Source organism: Hemicordylus capensis, chromosome 1, assembly GCF_027244095.1.
Source record: "Hemicordylus capensis ecotype Gifberg chromosome 1, rHemCap1.1.pri, whole genome shotgun sequence".
NCBI lineage: Eukaryota > Metazoa > Chordata > Lepidosauria > Squamata > Cordylidae > Hemicordylus > Hemicordylus capensis.
The window spans coordinates 251243832-251264721 of NC_069657.1; the positions used below are offsets into that span (position 1 = coordinate 251243832).

Sequence of the window (20890 nt, forward strand, 5' to 3'; positions counted from 1 at the left end):
TGCATCCTGGTCCTGCTGCTATTTAACTTTTATATTAACTCTCTTGATCCCAATTTAGGCAATCCAGATCATCATCCACCAACATTAGCAGACAAACATCTTGCCATACCTCTATATGCAGACGATGCTGTCATCCTCTTGCAAACTCTAATAGGCCTAAGTAGAGCTCAGCGCTCTCTTGCTACCTATTGTGCTGAACAATCTTAGAAATAAATCATAACAAAACTAAGATCTTGGTGTTGGTGAAGAGACCAGAATTTTAGAACTGGTGACTAAATGGGCATAGGTTAGAAAAAAGAATTTAAAATACCTTGGTGTAATCTTCCAGGCTTCAGGAAGAAGACGTGCACATAGAGAATATGTAAGGCACAATGCACTTAAGAGTGCACAAGCAATTCAATCCTTCCACCGCTCTAGGGGCACACAATTTATCCCCTCCACAATAAAACTTTTTTCAGCTAAAGTACAAGCACAGTTCCTTTATGGAGCCCAGCTTGGTATGTACTCTAAATTCTTTAAGGTGGAATCCATGCAAATTAAGTTCCTGAGGAACATTTTTCAAGTACCCCGGTGTGTGCCTAGTGCTGTCCTCCATCTGGAAGCAGGACTGCTTAAAGTAGAGGCCAGAGCATGTATTAATATCTTTGAATTCTGGCTAAAGCTGGTTTCCCACCCCATAGGTTTAGCGCCACTTGTGCTAATGGATACCTACCACTCCAGATGGAGGAAAGGCTGCATCGTTATGGTTTCTCCCCTTCTGCATTGATAACTCAGGGGTATGAAAATGCCAGGGCCAACCTCAGGCAAAGGATAAATCAGTTCAATCAATCTTTATTACGGTCACAGACCAGCATAAAGTATAACGGTGATTACAAGTTAAAGTGAGTGCAGGTAAAAGTGATTACATGTAAAACGGTATATAATAATACTAAAAGGACTAAGAATACTAAAAATAGTAGAAACAGAATCACACCTGAGAAATAGTAAAATAGTCTATGCAGTCATAAAAATGCATAAAAAGCATAGAAAACTTTAAAGGGGGGGGCATAAAGTTGCAAGAAGGTTAAAAGGCGTAAAAAACCAGAACTATATAAAATATATAAAATTCTGAGTAATAAAACTAGAAAAGAGCCGAATTGAGGATTATGAAAAGCGTGAGCAAGGGAGGCGCGTGAGCAATTGCAAGGCCTGCCCAGAGTCACAGGGAGTCAGATTGATAGGACTCACTGCCCGTCACCCTCCAACGAATGCTGATTGCAGCCACACAGTACCTGGCGACGCTATATGTGATGGCAGGCTTAGAGTCAGAGAGTAGCAGGGAGCTGCAGAATTGGCTCAGATGACCTAGATACTTGCTTATCAGTGGAAGGATGAGAGAAGCACATATGTCTCTATAGAACGAGCAGTATAGGAGGACATGCTCAGTAGTTTCAATCTGCCCTAGGTCACAGGCACATGATTGCTCTGCAAGTGGGGTCCTTCTATAGTGGCCTTCTAGCACTGCTGAGGGGAGGCCATGGCAGCGAGCCAAAGTGAACGCCCTTCTGTGGTTTGGAACCTCCAGTTGGGTGAGGTACAGGCAAAGAATATATGATATGGAGCGACAAATTGACCAGTGCTGTATTCCTGTTGGTGTCCACTTGGGCTACCAAGCTCTGAGCTTTAACCCTACTAGATATCTAAATTTGATAACTGTACAAAAATATCGCAGAGCATTGAAACAGGCACAATGCAATGCCTTGCAAACAGTAGTCTTGTAAGGGAGATACCAAAAAATCCCTTACAAAGAATGTACTTGTCCCTGCAACTCGGGGGAGATTGAAACAATGGCACATGTGCTCTTTTATTGTCAGTTTTACCGAGATATACGGCATCAATATGTAACTCTTTTTATTAGCTGTCATCTAGGTTGTACAGCTTCTTTTTATCTCAGCTATCTTTTCACTGACCAGAATGATTCAAGATCTTATAATGTGGCTAAATTCTGTTTAATAGCCAGTAAAATTCGCCAGGAGCTCATTAAGAATCATTTCTAGTTGATTTATGTGTTTAACCACTATCATATAACCATGCCAGTTTATTTTGTTTGGCTTCTGTTTGTAACTACACCACAAACTGTAAAGTGCGCTGGTTTGTGACTATAATAAAGAGAATCCTTGCATTTAAATAATGCATGTCATGCTTTGAGAATCTTAAGCATTACTTATTAAATGAAGTCAATGGTTGTCGTGTTTTAATAAATACAACTAGATTTGGACGTAAAGAAAGGTTTGGGACTTAGTAGCAGCTTTCAAAAGTCCAAAAGACTGTCATAAAAAGATGGGAACTCATTTCCAGACACACTGAGGAAAGTAATCAGTCATTTCCGGTTGCTGTAGAACAGATCGGGAATATGATCTTAAAGAAATGTTCCTACCCTAACTGTAAGAACTGCTGGACAACTGAACAAGTTTCTTCTTGAAGGCAGCTTTAGAAAGTATATTTGAGTATTTGTGTAGGATGGTTTCATCCAAGGCAATCTGGATATTTCAAGGTGTATTACATGAGTACTATTACATGAGTACTGAAAATTCTTCATAATCTAGGATTAATTATGGATATAAGAAAAAAATTGATGAGTATCAATTGCATCACAAATAATGTTTGTTGCTCCAGACAACAAAGAGACTTGCTTAAAAAAAAATGGTGGGAGGGGGAGTTGTCTCATTCACCATAATTGCAGACACTACCCATTTAGGTGGTCATGCAACCATAATTCCATAGAATAACTGATGATATTACTTGCTTTAGAGGAAAAAATGCTCCCAAAAGTATATTACAGTCGAAGTGCTAGAAAAATAGCGGCCAACGTGATGCACAGAGTTCTGGACAGTGGTTGCACACTATGTCAGGGCTGCTGCAGACTCTTGTGGATGGAGAAATGATAGTAGGGCTGCTTGTGCAACAGTGCATTTCCTACAGCAATGGGGCTGCCTTACGTGTTCAGAGTAACCTCAATGTGGTATGCAGCATCTCTAGAACTCTGTGCATCATGTCGGCCACGGGGAATAGTGCCAGTCATCTTTATTTAAACGAGAGGGAGAGATCCTGAGTATACCAGAGCTGGATTAAGAGGGGGTCTGAAGCACTTTTGATGGGGATGGCCCTTACAATCACAAACGTTCCTTTAAGCAAGCAAGCAAGCAAGCAAGCAAGCAAGCAAGCAAGCAAGCAAGCAGAGTGTGCAAATCCATTAGGAGCAGCAGCAAGAGAGTGGCTCACAATAATAAATCTATATATACATATGTGGAGGAAGGAGCCTAAACCTTTTCCATTTTGTAAATAAGACTTTATATTGTAAAGTGCATTACTATTCAGTGTATTTACAAAGCTGTGCAGGGTCAGAATGTCATGGCTTCTGTTCAGCAGTTTCATTTTCTTGGGTGATGAAATGTACTGGTTTGATTTTGGAGGGAAATGGAGGTTTGATTTTATTGGTCATAGTCAAGCGCTCCCTTAGCCCCAGTTGTTTGTTGTGTGCAGCACCGGCTGCTTTTAGCCATTGATGTAGCAGTGATGGGTGCCTGCCTTTCACTGTGGGGATCCCCACAACACACTGTGCAATTGCTTGTTGCATTATGGGATCTCCAGGGGCCAGGACAACACGTCCCAGTCCCCAACTGTTCGCACTGCTTGGAATCTTCAAAATATGCATGCCCAGCAACAGGCTGGGGAAGGTAAGTTTAAGCATCCTCCCCACTGCCCGCCCTCCAGCTCTTCTCACTGATTGTGCGAGTCCTGAAGAAAGCCGAAAAGGAGTTCAGGAAGAAGTAAGGATCTGAAGAATTGCTGGCACAGTCTGAAAGAGAATCAGAACTGGGGCTGAGGAGGACTATAAAACCACTGGCAGTGTGTGAAAACTCTCTGGAGAGCTAAAAACACTCACAAGCGTGTAGAAACAGTCTGGGTTGAACCTCAGAACTATGAAAAAGAACAGGACTTGAGACACAACAAGGGAAACGCCAAGGTTGCGGAAAGAGCCGAAGGGATTGCAAAGGACTCTTAAGTCAGAGCACAGTGAGAGTCAGGTAAATTGGATGTGTTTTGACCACCATTTGTTTATTCCTTATGCTCTTTTGGTTGCTGCTATTGTACGAAACTTTTAAAGGAACTATTAACAGTGAAATTTCAAAGTAAATTTCAAAGCAAAATAATTTATCTTGAAAGAAAAAATGTAGCGTCTGTTTTCTCCACCCCACTCTGTTAATGCAACAGAGGTTTGGAAGGCTGTTGTAGTAGACTCGGCCAGAGGAAGCCTAAAAGTTTACTTGGTGGCAGTGGTTAAGCTTAAAAGTCACAGGGCTGGAAGAGACCAGGCCGTGACAAGTGGTAACAGCACGGGGTGATCTGTGACAACATCCCTAGCTTACATCTCTAGAAGTAGATATTAAACATGATAGTTAAACATGGAGTTGCATCTAAACCTTATGTAAGTATGTTTATGGAGTTTACAAATAAGGAGTAACAAACACCGGTCAACTGTGGTCTTCTCCAACTTCTTCCACAACCTATCCCTTGAAATCAAATTAAAAGTTGATTTAAAATTAACAAAAACTGTATAGAGGGCTCCTTTGGTATTCACAGTATAGTTTTCAGCTAAATGATGCAAAACTAGGCATTGATTGAATGTGACCCAACACTCTGAAGCTGGCTTGCTCATCAGCTATTATATTTTCTGCTATTATTATATAGCAGATTTATAATATAATATAATATAATATAATATAATATAATATAATATAATATTAGCTATTATTATATTGGTTGGATTACAACCAACTGAAAAGTTTCAAATAAATTAGTAAATATAATTTACTAATTACATTCAGCAAGCCAGCGTGATGTAGTGGTTAGAGTGCTGGACTAGAACCGGGGAGACCCGAGTTCGAATCCCCATTCAGCCATGATACTTGCTGGGTGACTCTGGGCTAGTCACTTCTCTCTCAGTCTAACCTACTTCACAGGGTTGTTGTGGGGAGAAACTTAAGTATGTAGAACAGCGCTCTGGGCTCCCTGGAGGAAGAGCGGGATATAAAATGTAAATAGTAATAATAAAATAATAATGGGTTGATAATTAGCTGGATCTGATTTTCTCGCTTTTTAAAAAAAGGGATAATAAAAGTTAAACCTTAGGGAAGGAATGTATATTTGTTTTTCTTCTTAATTTTTGCTTAGATATTCAAGTCTCCACTTGCAAGTTTCTTGTTTGTTCACTTTATTCCCATTGATATTGCCAATGAATAAAACTTTTTTACTTGACATGAAATTTATCACTGTAATTTTCCTCTCTCTTAGTTATTTAGTCAATGCATACATTTTCTCCTGAATGTTGTAGTAGGGAGACAGATTTCTCACTACCAAAAGGTCGATACACAATAAATCAGAAGCAAACTAGTAATTAAGTCTGTGTCTTAGGTGGGGTGGGAGTGGGATTTTCTTCTAGACAATTTATTTTCCCTTCCAGGGCGGGGGGGGGGAAGCAAAGTAATTTTAATTATTCTGAAAAGCAACAAAAGATAACATGTGGTAACATAATTTTTGCTATGAAAACTAAGTGTGTGTCCGCGTGTGTGTGTGTAAATCTCATATAGGAGGGAGGGAGAGAGAGAGAGTGAGAGAGAGAGAGAGAGCAGACTTTCGAACTGTAAATAGAACTTCATATAAGTACAATATTTGCTGGATCCTGGAAGAATGCATTAATCAAAACGAATAAGGCAAAAGTCAAAACATCTTGCTCATCCTATTTCTGTTATATCAACAATAAATGTATATATTAGGAATGTGCAAACTGATTTGGGTACAAATTGAATTGCGCCTGATTAGATTCGAATCAATTCGAGATTTGGATCCTTCCTATTAATCCCCCTAGATTCCCAGCTTTCATTAACAAACAAAGCTAAGCTCTAGCCTTTGTAGAAGTGGAGTTACAGAGCAAAATGTGTGGTCACTATTTTTCAAGTGTTTGGATTCTTTGGTGTATAATAACTTCCCCTCAATGAATCCCTATGAGGATTCATTACATATCTTCATTTCTTCCATTCATTTTGACTATCTTTTCGACAGTGCCAACAGTCAACTGCCATGTGCCAACTACATCCCACTCCCACCCGCAAGGCAGTGGGGAACTACTCAATTTATGTTCTAGGATTTTTTTCAAGTGTTTAGGCTCTTTGGTGTCTAGTAACCTTTCCTCATAATGAATTCCTATGAAGATTCATTACACAGCAAAGAGTCTAAACACTTCAAAAATTCCTAAAATATAAACTGAGTACCCAGTGGCTTGTGGGTTGGGGGGGAGGTAGTTGAAACATGGGATGACACTAATTCCCCATCCCCACCTGCAAAGCAGTGGGGTCAAAATGAATAGAATAAATGAAGGTGTGTAATGAAGACACCGAAGAATCAAAACTTCAAAAATACCTAAAAAATAAACTGAGTATGTGTGTGTGTGTGTGTGTGTGTGTGGTGTAGCTGACACATGGCCGTTGACAGTTGACACTGTCCAATGGTAGTCAAAATGAACAGAAGAAATGAAGGTGTATAATGAATCATCATAAGGATTCATTATGAGGAAAAGTGATTAGACACCAAAGAATCTAAACATTTCAATATTCCTAAAAATTAAAATGAGTATCCCACTGCCTTGCAGGTATGTGTGTGTGTGCGTGCGTGTGTGGTGTAGTTGGCACATGGCAGTTGACAGTTGGCACTGTGCAGTGACAGTCACAATGAACAGAAGAAATGAAGGTGTGCAATGAATCCTCATAGGGATTCATTATGAGGAAAGGTTATTATACACCAAAGAATCCAAACTCTTGAAAAATAATTACTGAACATTTTGCTAGAGCTTAGTGGTTTGTTTGTTTTTAAATGAAAGCTAGAGATTTGTGTTAGGGTTAGGATGTGGCAACTTCGAATCCCCAATGTTTCCTATGGCAGAAATGTTCAAAGTCAGTAAAAATTAAATAAGTTCATTAAAAGTCAACCAAGTGTCCCACTGCCTTGAAATCTGGGTGCTAGGTGGCACCCATGGGAACCTACCCATCACCCAAATCTGGTGCCCCAGGACCCTGTTAAGTGGTCCGAATCGGTCCAAATCCGAATCAAGTCAAAGCAAATACAAATCGAATCTGGGGTGATTTGGGGGGTAGATCTGGACACAAAACAAATCAGGGATGATTTGTTTTGTGCACAAATCAAATTAAAGAAATTGATTTGTGCACATCCCTAATATATATACACACAATATGGATAGAGAGATGCAAGAGATTTCATTATACTATTCTTTTCTATTTTCACAAGTAGATTAGACACACAGCTGCCACTAGAAAATAATTTCCTTGTCTGTTCATCCTAGTATTTTTATTAAAAAGTAAAACAAAACTGCATAGAAATACTAGTTAAACACATTTTGTGCCCTGTCATTCAGTTTTAAAGAACTCACGGGGCAGTTTACAATAAATTAAGCAAAATAAAATAATAAAAAAGGACATCATAATGGCTTACATGTCCTGTGGGATAATGTGGGCATTGCAGTAGTTCCAGTACTGCCATCTTGCGCAGCACTGTCGCTGTGTGCATTAGAGCTCTACAGTGGTGTGAGTGGTACTGTAATATTGCGGGACATGTAAGCTAATATTAATGCTGTAAAACAGAAACAATTTCATAGTATTAATAAGAGCCAGAAAGCTTAAGATGATTAAAAAGGCTGGGCAAATAAAAAGGGTTTTAAAGGGACTAAAAAGACATAACACTCGGCACCAGGCAAGCCTCCCTGGGAAGGCAATTACAAAGCAGGGATGCAAGAAGAGGGAAGATGGAGATTGCTGGTTGTCACGTGCTTCACCTCAGAAGTTGAGACTACTGAGGGGAGGGCCTCAGAACTATTTATTTATTAATTACAATTATATACCACCTAATCAAAAATCTCTAGGAGGTTTACAAAACTATTAAAACAAACTAATTAAAATACAGAAACTAAGACAAAACCAATTTAAAAACCAATTTAAGCAGTTAAAAACATCCATCAAAATGCCCGGTTAAAAAAAATGTGTTTTTAAAGCTTATTTAAAGGCCAGCAGGGAGGGCAAATATTGTGTTTTGGCTGGTAGCGTATTCCAGAATGTGGGGTGGCTACACAGAAGGCCTGACTCCGTCACTGCCAGATAAGCTGGTGGCAACTGCAGGCAGACATCTCCATAGGACCATAACAAGTGCTGAGGATCATGTAGAAGAAGGCACTCCTTTAAATAACCTAGACCCAAGCCATTTATGGCTTTAGAGGTAGCTATATACCAGCACTTTGCATTTCACCCAGAAGCATAGTGGCAGCCACTGCAATACATGGTCTCTCCAAGTTGTTCCACAGAGCATCTTGACTGCTGTATTTTACACTACCTGCAGGTTCCAGACTACATACAAAGGTAGTTCTACAAAGGGGACATTACAGTAGTTGAGCCTGGAGGCTACCAGCATGTGCATCACTGTTTTAAGGTTGTTCTCTTCCAGAAACGGACTCAGCTGGTGTATCAGTTGAAGAGGATAGATTCTAGAAGCTTACTCGGTTGCCTTGATCTGAGAAACCACAGAGAGATTTGGATCCAAGAGGACTCCCAGATTGCGTACTGGTTCCCTCTAGGGAACAAGCAGCTTTGTCGCATCACTAGAATTATGACCTCCACAACAAGCATCTATGTCTTGTCCAGATTCAGATTCAATTTATTATCTCTCATCCAGCCCATTACTGTCTGTGGGCAAGCATTTAGGGAAGCAATGCCATTTTCTGATGAAATTGCATGGAGAGATAAATATGGGTGTTATAAGCATACTGTTAAGCACTCTGCTCCAAATCTCCTGATGATCACTCTCCAGTAGTTTCCTGTAGATGTTAAAAAACTTTGAAGACAGGATGGAGCCCTGAAGAGTTCCATGCAATAGCTCCTGTTTTAAAGAGCAGCAGTCTTGAAGCAACGCCATCTGGAATCAGCCTGAGAGATAGCAGCAGAACTACTGTAAAGCAATGCATCCCACTCTTAATCCTTTCAGGCAATCCAGAAGGATATCATGGCGGGTGGTATTGAAAGCAACAGAGAGATCCAAAAGAACCAACAGAGTAGAGTCACACTCCTCCTGTCAGTTCCTAAATGAAATCATCCATTAGGCCAACCAAGGTGGTTCTCTATCAGCCCAAAAGCCAGTTTGAAATGGGTCCAGATAATCTGTTTCCTCCAAGACTGCCTGGAGCTCTTAATAAATGGAAAAATACATGTGGAAGGAGATGGCTTTTTAGATACCCAAGTCTCTAGTCATTTAGAGCTTTAAATGTTTACATCAGCACTTTCTACTACTACTACTACTACTACTATTTATATATACCGCTATTCAACAAAACTCTCAAAGCGGTTTACATAGAAAAATAAAAAATACATAAATAAGATGGCTCCCTGTCCCTAAAGGGCTCACAATTTGAGATGTGTTCTGGACAGTCAGTCTCAGTAAACAGCCTAGCAGCTGTATTTTGAACCAGCTGAAATTTTCAGGTAGCATCCAAAGGCAATCCCAAGCACAACACATTATAGCAGTCTAATCAGAATGTTTATATAAATAAGACTATTTAATATTTTTTAAAGGGTTTAATAAAACCTAGGTGACTGAGCAGTCACGTATCTCTCAGCCTAACTTACCTTGCAGGGTTGTTGTAAAGATAAGCATAACCATGTATACTGATCTGGGCTCCTTGGAGGAAGAGCGGGATATAAATGTAATAACAATAACAACAACAACAACAACAACAATGAAATACCAGAAGATAGCAGAATAGAAGAAAAAGAAATAGAAAAAAATCACAAAATACAAAGATTTACAAATTGAAATAGAAAGGCTGTGGCAGAAAAAGACCAAAATAATCCCAGTGGTCATTGGCGCCCTGGGTGCAGTTCCAAAAGACCTTGAAGAGCACCTCAACACCATAGGGGCCACAGAAATCACCATCAGCCAATTACAAAAAGCAGCTTTACTGGGAACAGCCTATATTCTGCGACGATATCTATAACAACTGACAATAAAATTCAGCCACCCCAGGTCCTTGGGAAGGACTCGATGTCTGGATAAAACAAACCAGTCAATAACACCTGTCTGACTGTGTAAACAAGAAATAATTATCCAATAGATTATAATAAATAATCCAATAATAAACAATCCAGTAGATTATAATAAACAATCCAATAGATTATAATAAAATAACAGGCTGGATGAAAGAGGTCAAAAATGTAACCAACAAATGCAAGATCTAATAATAACACCAGAATTAATAAGTGAAAGAGCAAAGAAAATTAAAAATTGGACTGCTCCAGGCAACGATGAACTGCATGGCTTTTGGCTTAAACACCTAACAAGCCTTCATAAACAACTATCAAAACAGTTCAATCACTTTTTGCAAGGAGGTGATATTGAACAATGGCTAACAACTGGGAAAACTCATCTCATCATGAAAGACCTAGCAAAAGGTGCAGTTCCAAGTAATTATAGACCGATAACCTGTCTGCCAACCATGTTCAAATTATTAACTGGAATAATAGCAGATGAAGTGATGCAACACTTATTAACTAACAAACAGCTTCCAGTTGAACAGAAAGGAAATTGCCCGAACACCAGAGGCACAAAAGACCAGCTGCTGATTGACAAAATGATTTTAGAAAATTGCAAGAGAAGAAAAACAAATCTAAGTGTTGCATGGATTGACTACAAGAAAGCCTTTGACTCATTGCCTCACACATGGATACTAAAATGTTTAGAAACAACTGGTGTCAGCAAAAACATTCAGATATTTATTAAAAAAGCAATGAGCATGTGGAGTACACAGTTAACAATCAATGGCAAGACACTTGGACAGGTTAGCATTAGAAGAGGCATTTTCCAAGGGGACTCACTATCCCCTCTGTCGTTTGTAATCGCCATGACCCCACTTTCACAAATACTAAACAAAACAGGCCTCGGATACCAAACATCTAAAACATCCAGTAAAATCAACCATCTGCAGTACATGGACGATCTGAAGTTGTATGGAAAGTCCCAGTCAGAAATCGAATCACTGCTAAACACTGTCCGTATATTCAGTAGCGATATAGCAATGGAGTTTGGACTAGACAAGTGTGCTGCATTAATAATGAACAGAGGAAAAACAACAGAAACAGAAGGAATAGAACTGCCCAATGGAAGCAAGATCAAGAACCTGGAAGAGAAAGAACCTTACAAATACTTGGGCATTCTCCAGGCTGATAACATCACACACACTGAAGTTAAAAGAAAAATGGGAAGTGAATACATCAGGGGAGTTAGAAAAATCCTCAAGTCCAAACTCAATGGTGGGAACACCATACAAGCCATAAACACCTGGGCTATACCTGTTATCAGATACACTGCAGGAATAATAGACTGGACCCAGGCAGAGCTAGAGACGCTAGATCGTAAGACCAGGAAAATCATGACCATCAATCATGCTCTGCACCCCCGCAGTAATGTCGATAGGCTATACCTCCCTCGCAGCTCAGGTGGAAGAGAAATGCTGCAAGTGCATCAAACAGTAGAGGAGGAGAAGAGAGGCCTTGAAGAATATATAAAGGTCAGTGAAGAAGATGCACTTCAAATGGTCAATAATGCGAAACTATTCAACACCAATGAAACAAAGCAGGTCTACAAGAAAGAACAAGTCAAGAACCAAGCAGAAAAATGGAAACATACGCCACTGCATGGTCAATATTTACACAATATAAGTGGAAAATCAAACATCACCAAGACCTGGCAATGGCTTAAGAATGGCAACTTGATGAAAGAAACAGAGGGTTTAATACTGGCTGCACAAGAACAGGCACTAAGAACAAATGCAATAAGAGCAAAAGTCAAAAAATCCACCACAAACAGCAAGTGCCGCCTTTGTAAAGAAGCAGATGAAACCGTGGACCACCTAATCAGCTGTTGTAAAAAGATCGCACAGACTGACTACAAACAAAGGCATGACAAAGTAGCAGGGATGATACACTGGAACATCTGCAAAAAATACAAGCTACCTGTAGCCAAACATTGGTGGGACCATAAAATTGAAAAAGTTGAAGAAAATGAAGATGTAAAAATATTATGGGACTTTCGACTACAAACAGACAAACATCTGCCACACAATACACCAGATATAACTGTAGTCAAGAAGAAAGAAAAACAAGTCAAAATAATCGACATAGCAATACCAGGGGATAGCAGAATAGAAGAAAAAGAAATAGGAAAAAAAATCACCAAATACAAAGATCTACAAATTGAAATTGAAAGGCTGTGGCAGAAAAAGACCAAAATAATCCCAGTGGTAATTGGCCCCCTGGGTGCAGTTCCAAAAGACCTTGAAGAGCACCTCAACACCATAGGGGCCACAGAAATCACCATCAGCCAATTACAAAAAGCAGCTTTACTGGGAACAGCCTATATTCTGCGACGATACCTATAACAATTGACAATAAAATTCCGGCATCCCAGGTCCTTGGGAAGGACTCGATGTCTGGATAAAACAAACCAGTCAATAACACCTGTCTGACTGTGTAAACAAGAAATAATAATAATAGGGGCCACAGAAATCACCACCAGCCTAGTACAAAAAGTAACTTTACTGGGAACAGCCTATATTCTGCGACAATATCTATAACAGCAACAACATTGACAATAAAATTCAGTCATCCCAGGTCCTTGGGAAGGACTCGATGTCTGGATAAAACAAACCAGTCAATAACACCTGTCTGACTGTGTAAATAAATAAATAAATAAATAAATAACCAGTAGTAATTGGTGCCCTAGGTGCAATTCCAAAACAACTTGCAGAGCACCTTAACTCTATAGGGGCCACAGAAATCACCACCAACAAATTACAAAAAGCAACTTTACTAGGAACAGCCTATATTTTGCAACAATATCTATAATAGTAACAACAATATTGATAATAAATAAAATAATACAATTCAGCCATCTCAGGTCCTTGGGAAGGACTTGATGTCTGGATAAAACAAACCAGTCAATAACACCTGTCTGGCTGTGTAAACAAGAAACAATAAATAAAAAAACAATAGTGGTGCCAATAGTTGTTGGTGCCCTTGGTGCAGTACCAAAAGAACTTGAACACCATCTAGACACCTTGGACATCAATAAAATTACAACATATCAACTACAGAAGGCCACACTGCTCAGGACAGCACAAATACTACAACAATATTTTAAATTTTTCTTTAGTTATCCTAGACCCTTGGAAAGGGCCCGATAATTAAAGTACCAAATCCAGTCAATAACATCTGGTAGACTGTGTATAAATAGCATCGTCGTCATCAGCATCACCATCATCATCTTAAAAATAAGACCTAGACTCAGCTAAGCCTAAACCTAGGTATAAAGAGATGATGTTCTTACGATCAGCCAAAACCAGACTAAGGAAGCCAAGCCCGGTCTTGCTTTGCTCATCGTAAGAACCATCGGAATCATGCCCAATCCTGGAAGCGCTTCAGCGGCAAACCTGCCTGCGGAATCCACCACTTATACCAGGTTAAGGGTGCTCCCTTAGCCCAGTTTTTCTAGTCGCCTGTCAGCATTGCTTGCTTTAAGCCAGCACTGGGAGACGGTGGGGCTCATGGCCAGCACTGGGGGAATCGCCACAATGCACTGCACACTCATGAAGTGCATTGTGGGATTTCTGGGGGCCAGGACTAGACGATCATCTGCGGGGAAGGTAAGTTTCCAAAGCCTTCCCCACCGCCCACCCTCAGGTCCTTTTCGTGAATTGTGAGAAAGGGCTCAGTGGCTAGCATCCTGACTAACAAAGCACCAGTGCAAAGGGAGAGGTGCTGGTATAGCACTAGTGTTTTTGAAGAGTTCTAAACTAATGCTGCACAGTGAATGTTGTGGGGAAATTTGAACAGCCTTCCTTTCCCCCCAGAAGTTCTTTGTAATCCCAAAATATGTCACCGAGGACTGCACAACCCTCTGGATTATATTTTGGTAGCACAGAGAACTTTCTGAGGAAGCAGAGGTCATCGAAATTTGCCCCCATTGCTAAGCCAGCAGTGTTGCTGAGTTAGTTGCTTTTCAGAAGCAACAGTGTTTCTCTGGTTGCACTGGTGCTTTGTTAGTCAGGATATCAGTCAGTGTAATATACATAGAAAAAATGTGAAGTACTGAAATCCTAAGCCAACAGGGTAAAAAAAAAAAATCTATTTAAATGCATCCGTCCTTTAGGGCATTTTTCAGCAGTGGACTCCATGGACCTATGAGCTACATAAATCAGTTGAAGGGGGAAGTAGTCCCTAGAACTAGATAGTGAAACACCACAATAATGAACCTTTCCCCCATGGTCTAACATGGCCCCTTTGTACCTGAAATTGATAGGGAGTATCAGGAACAAATTTGTTGTCCTACTGACTTTCTGCACCTGACTTTCTGCACCAGACAGACATTGACATATGACCCAGCACAATCCCAGGTTAATCAGTTCCCAAGATCTCTCTGAATTTGCCATTTGTATGCTCCTTTCAATCTGGTTTAGACACTGGGCTCAGAAAGATTATTTACCCACAGTGGAGCAAAGGAGGGGAATTTATTACCTGAGACTATAGTTTGAGCAAATAATAGGCTTCAGCTTTAAAGTGAAGAACAACCAAATAATACCTTTCTGGGAAATAAATGGGCAGGATCATGGGTGAAATCAAATCATTCAGACCTCTCTAGATATTTGCATCTGTTACATTGACTGCATGAAGCAGGGTGGAGCAGAAACACACACACTGTATCCTAGGGATGTGCACATATGGCTTGTGCAGCCATGGGTTGGTGCTTTTAAAAAGCAGGTAAGGAGGACCTTACCTGCTCCTCCACCACACATGCACAGCATCCATGTTCGTGCTAATGCCTCACGCAGGGTGCTGGGAGCAGCACTGCAGCTGTGCGCAATAATTTGAATAACAAGTGCCATGCCTGGAAAAGTGGCAGAGGGGTGGAGGAGCAGATAAGGTCCTGCTTACTTGCTTTTTAAAGGAACCGACCCCTGCCCCACTGAACCGGTTTGAATGCCAGCACCCGAACTAGTTCAGCGCTTCCCTAAGGATGCGCCGAACCAGTTCGGGCACATCCCTACTGTCTCCTGACCTCCACACGTAAGTCATAGGGTTCTCTCTGTACAACTGGGAACTCTTACTTAGTATAAGGTAGTCTTCTAAGTTTGATGCACAGGTAATACTAAAATATACTATCTTAGACGATTACTTCATAACCTATAGAAGATAATAAGTATAATAATTAATAGGATCCAGTTTGGAACATTACCTCCAAGCTTCCATGTTCACATCTCAAGAGCATTAAGTTGGCTCTCTCTCTTTCATTAGGAACAGGAGACCAAGGCCACACTTCATCCTTTGCCACTGACCACCAGCAAATCACCATATCCTGCACACAATTGATTGCCAGATGATGCTTCATGCTTCTACTCCCTTGTCCTGGTATGTCAACATAAGATATCTGGGGTGGGGAACGCAGGAAACATTGGAAATTACAAAAATTTGCACATAGCTATTTGCAAAACAAATGTGCACACAAACTACCTATAACATGATCTCAATTGGCAGAAATGCAACATTTTGGCATGTCCAACAACAGTTACCTCATTTGCCAGTTAATCCCAACCCTCCAGGGCTAATACAGCGCAATAGGCAGTATGGTCTATTACTGGACTACAATAACTGCAACAGGACTAAATCTCCCACACATTCTCTTACCACTCTAACATTATACTGGCACACTATCACCAGTATAGTTAAGATGAGAAGTTTGCAACATTCTGCCATTATAAGCCCTGAGCCTTCTATTGCTCATAAAATCAAAGTATCCATCCAGCCCCACTGAAATCTTGCACACATCAGCTAGGTGACTTAAGACACCACCCTTCAACTTTGGTGCAAATTCTTTGAAACATGACAGAGATACAGCAGTTTAAAATTTTAACTCCTAAAAAGAGGGGTCAAAGTGTTGGTGATCTCTAGAAAGTGATCGGGGAAGCTGCATCTATTGAATGTCTCCCTGGATGCATTCCTCTCCAGCCAAAAGTGCAACTGAAAGACCTAGGCACAGTGTGGGTGCATGGAGAGTGAGACTTCGGCAAAGTGTGGGTGCAGCTTATATGGCATGAAAGATGGGCATCTTAACTTGCCATTTCCATACTTCTTTAGAGCATGATGTAAATGTAAGGCATCTTAACTCTCCTCTTAAACCGAAGATTTTTTGATATCTTAATTTTATTTCAGACAGAACAAAGGGTATTTGCACATGTATCCATTTGTATAGTGTGCATACCTGTGTGTAGGTGCATGCATGCATATGTGCGCACACACACATACTTAAATGTTACAGATATGAGACAGGCTACTCCAGGCACTGGCTTGCATCTAGACTAAGTTACTTATGAACACTTCTACTGAAATTAATGAGATAAGTTTCTCTTATTAATTTCAATGGGAGTGCTAATTTTCTGAACTCTGTTCATTTGTTCTAACTGAGGGTCAGTGAATATTAAGTATGATTTCTACTTAATTACGTGGTATATTTGTAAATGCTTTGCACAAGATGGCTATCCAATCACAGATTTCTCATATTAAGCCTAGCTTGGCCTTAAGAGTTGCATTGTGATTGAAATAAAGGTAAACAACAAAATATATTTTGTTCTAAATTCTCTTTTAAAAAACAGTTATAGGTTGGGTTCCTTGCCTAGAAGAAAGAACATGGTGGAGCGGATGGGGGAGGGATGAAGCATATGAAGCTTCTATGCAGAGGAAGAGCTAGAATGGACAAATCCCTTCTTCCTCTTCCTCATCTGCCTTGTCTCTCCCCTCCATTTTTCTCCCCAAGCATTTTCTTCCCTATATACTCAGCTTCTCTCCACCTCTGTCCCTCACAAATATATTTCACTGCCCCGATTGATCGATTCCCCCGTTCATCCCTCTCAATCTCATTTGTTTTATCTCCCCCCCCCCCGCAAGCCATCTTACTGTAAGTGGCACAGCGGGGAAATACTTGACTAACAAGCAGAAGGTTGCTGGTTCGAATCCCTGCTGGTACTATATTGGGCAGCAACCATATAGAAAGATGCTGAAAGGCATCATCTCATACTGCGCAGGAGGAGGCAATGGTAAACCTTTACTGTATTCTACCAAAGAAAACCACAGGGCTCTGTGGGCGCCAGGAGTAAAGATTGACTTGATGGCACACTTTACCTTTACCTCCCCCCCTCCCCGCCGCTTCATGGTGTCCTAAATAGATCATGACTCTTGTATGCCAAAGGTGACTAAGTGAAGTTGGAGCAGGACTAGTAGCAGGAACTTGAGTGAATGAACACAGCTGGGAGTGAAGCACCATGGCTGCTGGCAGTGACATGTCACTTTCCATTATTAATCTCCCACCACACACACATTATGAATCAGCAAAGTCTGTTTTTTGAAATGAAAGTTTGGGAATGTATAGAATCATACCATATTCATAACTGGTTTTTTTAAAAAAAAACAGGCTAAATTTGAGGACTGCATTAGTGCATTTTTCATTTCTTCTAAATATTGTGGTTATATGTATCACTAACAATTATACAAAATTCAGTCAAATTTAAGTGTTTTGAAGTGCTATTGATTTCACTGGAATAGATCTAAGGATGTGCTTGATTTTTCAATAGAATTCAAAATGTTTAGTTTTGTGTGGGTCACACAGTGAGCCCCTTTCTCATGAGCAGTGAGAAAGTGCAAGAGGGCTAGCAGGGAGGAAGTTTTAAGAAGCTCACCTCCCCACAGTTGAGATCCAGCTCTTCTCTTTGGATGGGTGGATCACTCGCCCATATGATTACTGGCTACTGCCGGTACCTCTGAGGTCGGAATGCCGGATGCATTGCCCTGTATCACACACACACACACCAAGGTATCATTGCGTGAGATTGCATTGTGCGAGTGTGCAGTGCATTATGGGGATCCCCCCTTTCCAAAGCCGACTGGGAGCCCTGTAGTCGGCAGACGATCAAAGAAACAGGGTTAGAAGTGTGCTCGCGCTCCTAACCTTGTTTTGGAGATGGGTTTGCTGCCACGGCGCCACTGGGATCAGGCCCGATCCTGGCAGTACACATGCACATGCAAAAGCAGGCTGGGCTTCTGGTTTTGCATGCGCGTGTGAATAGCTTCACAAAGTTTGTTTTAATATAATTTAAATTCTAAAAGGACTGAGAATTAGTTTTATATTTTTGACATGTACTCCATATATGGGTTTTTTTCCTACCTAATCTGCACACGCTATATATAAGGATGTTGTGAACAGAGGCATGTATGTTCCCAGTTTTATATGTGGATGGGGAAACATAAGAGTTAAGAAGGAATTTACTACTGTGACTCCAATCAATACCAAAATGTACAGTCATGGTTGCTTGACAGCATCGACCTACATGCAAGGATTTAAGGCTACTTATATTAAGTTCTGCAATACTGACCCAAAGGCTAAGGCTACTCTTTTCAGACACAGCATCAAACATTAAAAGGTCATTTACAATGTTTGAATGGAATGTATATTTTTCTCCTGGATTAAGAACACCAACGGCTGCAAGGGAGGATATACTTTTCTCCAAGTAATATGGATGAGCTACAGCATCATGCGTAAAGTTTATGTGGCTCTTGAGAATTGTGTGCATCTATTCCTCCAGAAGGATTTGTGGAATTTATTATTCAAACGATGTTATTTTGGAGCATGGTTATTTGAAAACATGAGCAGTACACCATCTGGGTGACACATGCCAAGGAAATATAGATTGCACCACATTTCTGCTTAAGGAATTAATGGAAGGTTGATAGCTAGGGGGGGTGGAAAAAACCTATCTTGCTATTGCTGGTCAGCAATAATCGAACCACTTTCTGGGGATTAAGCGCATGGCTAAGCCTACTGGACCAGACACTAGCAAAGGGCAGGGGGTCTTCTTATCAGAGAAATGCTTCTGGAGCCAGTCTCACTACATGACAGATTGCTTTCATATTCCTGTCTGCAAGGCAACAAAGGATGGCAGTAATGCGATAATGCCAGAGTGCAATGGGTGTTAAGAACCCGTTGCATTTATGTATTGTATTTAGTAAATAATCAGGCTCATCCAAATTGTGATCTCACCACTCAACCAAGGCCATTAAAAATCAAGGTTAATGCTTTAATAATCCTTTGCTGTTTTTTTTTAACAACCAAAAAAAGAACCCCTTTCTATTTGCATGGTCATAATATTATTGACCTCTTCATCCCCTGAATACACATCAAAAGGAACTGAAATCAAAGTAATTACCACTGTTGTTCTCTCATAGTAAACATTAACTCCTTGTACTCTCTCTTCTCACTGCAAATTGAAATGGATTAAAAAGCTATAGAAATGAACAACTTGTAAAAGGTCAGTGTCCTGGAAGATCTGTATATGAGTTTAAAATGTCCAAGATGCTGCAATTTTAAAAGACTAAAAGGTATGGCATGAGTGTCGAGTCTGACAAAATATCCACAATACCTTTTTTAAAATATGGCAAATGGCATATCTAGAAATACATTATGAACCACACAGACCAAAGCATTATTAGCTATTAAAATTCACAACTTACAATACATATATTTAATTTGTAACTACCTTTTCTAACCTAATTTTGGCCAGGACCCAGCTCCTCTGTGCATGATAGCAAGATGGATTAGTTAATGTAATAGAGATCTTGGACCAGTGAATGAGGGATGGCTAATGAATGACACAGTGGAAACAGACAGGAAAACCCAGCTGATTCCCATTTCTCCCCAGCCCACTTCTTTTTTCTTACTGTCTACCCAATGGTAGTTAATAGTAACACCTTCATGTAAAAACTACTCCTTCCTTCCTTCCTTCATTTATTTTTCACATTTATGTCCTGCTCTTCCTCCAAGGAGCCCAGAGCTGGGTACATGGTCATGTTTGTCTTCACAACCCTGTGAGGTAGGTTAGGTTGCTTTGATGCAAGTTGTTTGCACAGGAGAGACCAAGTCAGACCATCAGCTAAGAAGAAGGATGAGGAATAAGTCAAGCTAATGTATTCCCTTTTAAGCTGTTATATTGTATGAAAAGCTGTATATAAGTAGTAGTAGTAGTAGTAGTATATTGTAAAATAATGATGAGCAAAGGAAGTAGTAACACCTGCCCCCTACACTTTTTGGGGCCCCCCTAAACTTTTAGGCTTCCTATGGACCTGATTGTGAGTGATATCTAGATGATGTATTTTATAACTTCTGTAGACTTTTAAAAAAATAATGTGTAATTGTACAGAGTAGGATTGAAGCAAAGGGCTTATAACAGAAAACAATTTATTCAAAAGATCACTTAAAGTATGGGTTTTAGGCTTTGGTGGATAAGTCTGCAAGGCTTAATTCAAAAGCAAAAGCACAATATTTCATTCAGACATAGTGGATGGAGGAAGCTTTGCTGCAAGTGAAGGGGAGGGGAGTTAGGATTGCTGCAACACAGGGGAGGGATAATCACATTCTTTTGTGGTGGTGGTGGTGGTGGGTTGGTTGTTTGCTTTGGTATATTAGGAAAGCAAGGGGAGATGTGTACTTCAATACTAGAAGAGTGGGTCATATTTAATTAAAACAAGGGCTTAGTTGAAGGGGAACAATATTTAAAAGGTAACACTTAATTTGAGAGGGAATCCACAAAAAGCTGGATCTAGTCTTGAGATGGAGTCTTGCTGGTATTTAGAACTGTTTTTTTAAATATCACCTATATTATTACAAATTATTTTTAAATAGTTCAAGCACAGTGTGGTCA

At 40.2% G+C, this 20890-nt stretch overlaps 1 protein-coding gene across 26 annotated transcripts in view; it reads right to left on the reverse strand.

Annotated features, from left to right (window-relative positions):
* The window catches only part of WDPCP (WD repeat containing planar cell polarity effector), a 350788-nt gene that overhangs the window by 159445 nt on the left and 170453 nt on the right, over nucleotides 1-20890 (reverse strand). For all 26 annotated transcript variants that reach the window (XR_008313270.1, XR_008313273.1, XR_008313269.1 and 23 more), the window contains one exon: nucleotides 15382-15573. Coding sequence is in view for 15 of the 26 variants with exons in the window: in XM_053284357.1 (XP_053140332.1) it covers nucleotides 15382-15573 (192 nt within the window). In the remaining 11 variants the exon portion in view is untranslated. The remainder of the gene's footprint in view (nucleotides 1-15381; nucleotides 15574-20890) is intronic.